The sequence below is a fragment of the Cebus imitator genome, unplaced genomic scaffold (genome assembly GCF_001604975.1).
Source record: "Cebus imitator isolate Cc_AM_T3 unplaced genomic scaffold, Cebus_imitator-1.0 Scaffold156, whole genome shotgun sequence".
Classification (NCBI taxonomy): Eukaryota; Metazoa; Chordata; class Mammalia; order Primates; family Cebidae; genus Cebus; species Cebus imitator.
In genome coordinates this window covers 1,140,815-1,147,501 of record NW_016107471.1, presented here as the reverse complement: position 1 = coordinate 1,147,501, position 6,687 = coordinate 1,140,815, and the positions used below count along the sequence as shown (strand labels likewise).

The following is a 6,687-nucleotide window of genomic DNA, read 5'->3' as shown; positions in this document are numbered from 1 at the left end:
ATTTATATTACATAAATTATGTCATTATATTTTACTTATATGCAAATCTTTATTTTATATATTATATTTGAGAATTAATATAATTATTATGTCTTAATATGAGATACAAAATCAAATATTTATTTATATAGGAGGTTCTGAAATTATGCTGCTAGATAATTCATTAAAATTCGATTTTATTGGCCATCACATTTCTTCTATGTATATTCAGCAGAAATAAGCATAAGATATAATTCTTACCATAGAGAGAATAATTAACACTATTTATTTCTATTACTGTTAATTGAAATCTATGACAAAATAACTTCATATAATTCAAAACTTAGTACATGGTCACTATTTAATAAGATGGAGGCTGAAAGATTTTCTTTAAGGCAATCTCGAATTTGCTACACATGGTTAATTTGTTTTCAGTTCCACCAAGTATACTGCTCAATAATCAACCTTGGAAAATGAAATGAAGGCCATTTAATATAATCCATTTGGAAGTCTCTGTTGGCACTACAGCAGCACATCATTGGTTTACAAGCTTGCAACACACTATGTGTTCTTATTACTCTTTTGATACATTTTTGCTGAAAAAAATTCTTCAGAATTGTTAATATTAGGTTGCATAGATATCTAATGGGTGAATACTCTAATACATTTAACTATATATTTGAATACACAATACAGGGGTAAAACTTGTGCCTGAAAGTTTACAAATGTAGGTCAGCTAGAATGGTACTTTGTAACTGCATGTGTGCAATTGCACTTTTAATTTTTCTTTTTAATTTTTCAAACTGAAGATCACAATGCAAATTAAATAGCCCTAAGTGTCCCTGAAGAGCTACTGTGTGTTGTATAAAAGCTAAGTAATCCCTGCAGTGTCAGGGGGTTACTGTTCAGCTGTTCGGGATCATGAGATGATATCTCAGCACTCATAAAACAGAGGATTCAAAACACAAGGGCGTACATGGAAGTACAGATCATTATGACAGTCCTGGAAATTATCCACAAGAAACGTCAACACCCTGGAAGCCAAAACAACACTACTGAATCAACATTTATAACTTTTGTTCAAAATTAAATCCAACACATAGGGAAAATTCACATTGAAACATTAATGCTAATACAATAATTTTCATTTGGCTTGTTCCAAAATATGAAGGACTTCAAAAACATATGGGATGTCTTTTCTTAAGCATTTAAAATGCATAATATTTATTCTGTACAAAACAAATAATTATTCTGAATTAGCTATTTTCTAGAACTAGTCTTAAAATGTTCAATCCACTTGGAAAGGCACAGTTAGGGAAGCTTCGATATTTCTTTAAGTTTGCCCATTTTAATCCAGAAGAATGAGGGGGTAACTTTGGCCCCTGGAATTTAAAAATATCTTCCAATTGTATCCTTTGATCTGAATATTTACATAGTGGTTTCTTCCCATTCAAGTTCAACATCACCTAAAACAGAAAGTAACATGTTACAAGAGAATATTGAAGTTAAAAGTTCAAAATTTAAATGTTTCATGATAAAAATATAATGCAGACAGAAAGGATATTATTAGCCCAACTTGGATTACAGAGAAGTTTGAAAAAAATCTGATCTGTGCACTAATCCAGTTTCTTAAACATTTTTAACATATGGTTATTTTGAAATTTTTCCTACTGTAGTTGGCACACTAGTAAGTTGGGTACATATTGTTGTTTCTGTTTACCTTCCATGGCATCCAAAGAGTCCATCTTCTGAAGTGCTGAATAGTTAACAAAACAGATGGGCTGATTACTTCCCTTATTTGATAAGAGATCCAGAATGCACTGGTGTAAAAAGATATACTGTGCCTAGATACCAAAGACAGAATGGTTAAACAAATAGATGGATGAAGAGTTTTATACAAGGAGTTACACCGTTAAAGCTAAAAGAAGTACTGAATTCATCAAATAAACAGCTAAGTTACAGACACAGAATTTAACATAGTATATATATTATTTTCTACCATTTCATATATGAGGCTTTCTAAATTCCTGTGGTCTCTTGAAGCTTCAAGTTTTTTTCTAACACTTGTCACTAAACACCAAGTGTTAATATATTCTTTCTTGCTGTGATTATAAGAAGTAGAAAATTGTATTACTTAAATTTGTTTATGAGTTTCCTTTTTTCTGTTAAATCTAATTGAGTAACTTCTCTTACAATTTTCTTGTTAGAATGACTGTTGGAATACAAATACTAAATTTACTTTTGAAATATGTGAGTGAGCATATCTATACATCATCAGTGCATTTAAAATATGTTTAACAAATCTGTTAGTCACCTGGATATGTGGCCTACTTAAGGTCAAGTATTTGGTCCTGTTTTGTAAATATAAGGCAGCGAGTCATTGAAATGCCCAAACATCCAGGTGCTGGTCAAGGATTCCTAATACTGCATCTGAATGTTTGGGTTAAATTCAGTACCATTTGGATCCTCCAAATTTTTTCAATGTAATTCAATAACCTACTAGCATCTCTGAGTTTGGACCTTAACAAAAGTAGTTAAAGCTAAGAAAAAAGTGTATTTTAAATCACCCTCATTTGTACATAACAGACATATCTGACTTTGAAGGAATATCACCAAATGTTTAAGACATATATTCAAATTGCCAATGATTTAAATAGAACATTCTCAAACGTGATCAGCTTCAGAGGTTATATTCATATCTATTGCTGCTATACCACCAAACCTTTTGGAACTCCTCTAATTGTCTTCAGAAATTGTTAGTCATGATTATGAGTATCTATTCCTTTGTAGATTATAAAATGTTTCCATGAACATCTCATTACTGGAACATCAGTTCTGTGAGGGCAGAACTCTGTCATATTCACTGCTATATTCCGGTTGCCTATAATAGTGCGTGGCACATAGTAGTTGCATCATAAATGTCTCTTGACTTAGCCTCATTTAATTCTCACAGCTAGGCAATCTTCACTGTTTAAGAGCAGATGTAATTTGGAGAAAATTCAAATGTCATTAGGTGTCAAGTTTTGTAAATGAGGTGGATGATCAAGTTTGTAGAATTCAGTTTTGGTAAGAAATGAAGTGTTGTTATAAAGCAATAAAATTTCTATTGAAATTGCTAGAAAGTTACTTCTTAAGGTAATTCCAAGGGTGTGCTTTCAAACATTCATGAAACAATGAATTATATTATTGGCAGAAATATGTTGACACAACATAATCTTTTTGGAAATCATTTAAATTTATGAGTTCTAGTATTTTATTTACTCATTTTTATAAACACATTAGAATTTGAAGTCACATTTGGGGTGTGATACTTCTGACTATCCTGATTTTATCTTCTCCACTGGAAAGAATGATAGGTGTAAACTTTGCCAGCAGAGCAGGCTGAGCTTCGTGAGACAGTCCTACAGGTTCCAAGGTCCCTCTGCCATTATGGGTTACTGCCAAGAAAGCAGTGTACTGTTGTGAAAAAAGTTTAATCCCAGTTTCTGTCCTAGATAGCCATATTACCTTTAGAATTAAACTCTTCTGATGCACAGTTTCCTCATCTGGTGGTGGAAGTGTGTGTCATAAATCCTGTGTTGTAAGATTTAAAGGATTTAACATATGTAAAATGCCCAGCAAAAAACTGGGCACCCAAAATATGTTAACTTTTTTTCTTCCTCTATATGAGCTTCTATGAGTAAATTTCCACTTATGCGAGGCACTAAGAGTATCTTAGGATATTATCTCACTACAGAGCATTCTCTCAGAAAGGCCTTTCAAATTTCCTGGGGCTACAATGCATTGCTTTTTGTTGTTGTTGTTGTTATTTGTAGTTGTTGTTATTGTTGTTGTTTGAGACAGTCTTGCTCTGACACCCAGGCTGGAGTGCAGTGGCACAATCTTGGCTCACTGCAAACTCTGCCTCTGGTTTCAAGCGATTCTCCTGTCTCAGCTTCTGGAGTAGATAGGATTATGGGCACATGCCACCACGCCCAGCTGATTTTTGTATTTTTAGTAGAGAAGGGGTTTTGCTATGTTGCTCAGGCTGGTCTCGAACTCCTGACCTCTGGTGATCTGCCCACCTCAGCCTCCCAAAGTGCTGGGATTACAGGCATGAGCCACCGCACTCAGCCCCCAGTGCATTATTTTTTGAGTGAAAGAAATCAAAGCTTTCTCTTGGGTAAGGGCCATGCCCCTCAGTGCCTTTTAGTGGCAGTATATTGTTGAAGCTGCTGCCTTAAACCCCAGCCGCCCATGGCTGTTGTAGTATGTGCTGTAAGACAGGAACATTCTTCATAGAAACTGCAATCACTCTGGAGTGCAGGAAAAGAAAACAAGAAACTGCTCTTGTGCAAGGCAATGCTGGTGCTTAAGGACCAGAAGCGAGGTGTGATCATTTCTCTGTTTGTCATCACAGGGAAAAAACAGTAAAGAGCCGAACTTCTGGGAACTAAGACAGATAAAAGAAGGCTTCTGGGTACCTGCTTTTCAGCAAGAAGAGAATCAGAAAAAAAAATCATATTGAACATTTACTGCCTGCTGGGCACCATGTTGGTGATTTACAAACTTTCTCTTATTTAACACTGATAACAAGTTTGTGAAAAGTGTAACAGGGCTATTTTACAAAAGAGAAATAGCTCAGAGAGGCTAATTAAACAAAGTCACAGAGCCAACAATTAGCAGAGCTGTATTCTGAATTTAGTTCTGTGACTTCAAAAACTTTCTCTTTCTAATCACACCTCCCCTCAATCCCCACCACCCCAAGCTCCCATCCCAAGCTGTGACAATTCGCTATGGCTGGTTAAATAGAATCATGCATGAAGTTTATAACATATATTGACTACTAAATTGCGTAAAATTATTAATAGACACTCTTGAACACACTCATTACAGAATTTAGTTTTACAAAGTCATAGAACATGGAAGTTTTTTCAACTTTTACTGTTTGAAGATTGACTCTAGACTCTAGAAGGAAACAATCAGTTCCATCCTGTATCCTACCCAAGAGAGCCAACCCTTAATTTCATTAAGAGCATTGATCACCAGTGTATATGTGTACACCTAGAGACATGGGAGGAAAATGTTATCTTTCTATTTATCTTTATTTTTAACTAAAAGTGAGAAGGAAATTGAATTTTAATAATGATTAATAATTGGGTTGATATTAGAATCTTCATAAGACCCCTTGATAAAGACCAGCTACCTAATTTGTCAGCCCAACTTGGATTAGAGAGAATGCAAAACGTAAAATTCCACTACAAAATGGAAAGTTCTTGCCTCAAAATGTAATTTTAAGATTTTTCAAGACAGTGACAGCAAAAATTAAACCAATTTCAGGGCCCTTTTAAATGTGAGGACCTGTGAAACTACCCATGTTGCATACCCATGAGGCTGGCCCTGGTCATGTGTAATATTCCATTTCTGAAGTATCCCAGGGAAAGAGTGACACTTAACTCATTTGTTAACTCAGTATATAAGGGAATGAATATGCATTATATTACCTAGTTTACCTAATTATCAAAGTAACTGAGGAAGATTCCTACAAAGAGACTATGAATTAAAGATAATATTTATCATGCAAGCCCAAATGAACGACAAAAACTGGCAAGGCTGACACCTTCATCATGCTCCTAGAATACTTTTGTAGTCATACTATGAGGTAAATATAACAACAATGTAATCAGACCTGACAAAAAGCTAGATCTCTTTTTTAAAAAAGCATAAAAACTTAAAATATATACTTAAAACCTCTATCAAAATAAAAGCATTTTGTCCTAAGTGTATATTTCCTTTTCTGAAAATACCTAATGATAATAAGAAGACTGAGCAATGAGCAAGGTTTTGAAAATATTGCTTCTTTGATATTTATCTCATGTTTTTCAATTTCTTATTTATGTTTATAATTTATATAACCAAACAGTCTACATTTAAAGATAAATATATCTGTATTAGAGTTGAAGCTCAAACGTCTTTCCTAAAAGGGAAGTTTGTCTAAAAAGTTTGGATATCTCTGGTCTACAGCAGCATCTTCCAAGGAGGATTAATGTTCCATGACATGTTCCTACAGGTCTGGATCAAAAAGGATTGAAGAGCTCTACAATCATCAAAGTTTGAGAAAAGTTGCCCATATGGATCCATTTTTGTAATGGTCAGTGAAATTAGCATTAAGGCCATAGAAATTTATGTGTTAAAAATCAGTTTAATTTCTTTCTCATACTTATTTTAGCAGAGAACTCATTTTCTCAAATCTTTAACTACTTTGAGGCATGTATGTTTTCTAGAATGTAACCTGGAAAATATTGTTAAAGCAGATCTGTGCATTTATTGCAAGAAAATCTCTGTTTGTGTAGCATACAAATTTCAATCCAAAGCTACAGATAGGAATATCATGCATACTGTAGTTATACAGACAAAGGTTTGAATTTGGGCTCTGGAACTTATCAGTAATATCATCTTGGAATATCATTTAACTTCTTGGAACATGTGCTTCCCTGTTTGTAAAGCAGAGCCAGTAATATTTAGTCTGTTGATTGGTTTTACTGACTGTGCCTTACAAATAAAGAATTTAATTAGGATTAAATAAGATAATACATGTGAAGGGTCTCATATAGCAACTGGTACCCAGTAGACACTCAGTAGAGGTTTTTAGCCACATTACCATTATACTCTGCAATTTTAAAAATTAAAATTGTATATATTTTATAAATTTTTTTGTGTGTGAGCCAA

At 33.8% G+C, this 6,687-nt stretch overlaps 1 protein-coding gene across 1 annotated transcript in view; it reads right to left on the bottom strand.

The window, feature by feature from the left end:
* Positions 1 to 204: 204 nt before the first annotated feature.
* The window catches only part of PTPRQ (protein tyrosine phosphatase receptor type Q), a 255,887-nt gene continuing 249,404 nt past the window's right edge, over positions 205 to 6,687 (bottom strand). The window contains exons 51-52 of the mRNA XM_037743831.1: positions 1,700 to 1,823; positions 205 to 1,445 (exon numbers count right to left, since the gene is read on the bottom strand). Of these exons, the coding sequence (XP_037599759.1) occupies positions 1,408 to 1,445; positions 1,700 to 1,823 (162 nt within the window). The 3' untranslated portion in view covers positions 205 to 1,407. The remainder of the gene's footprint in view (positions 1,446 to 1,699; positions 1,824 to 6,687) is intronic.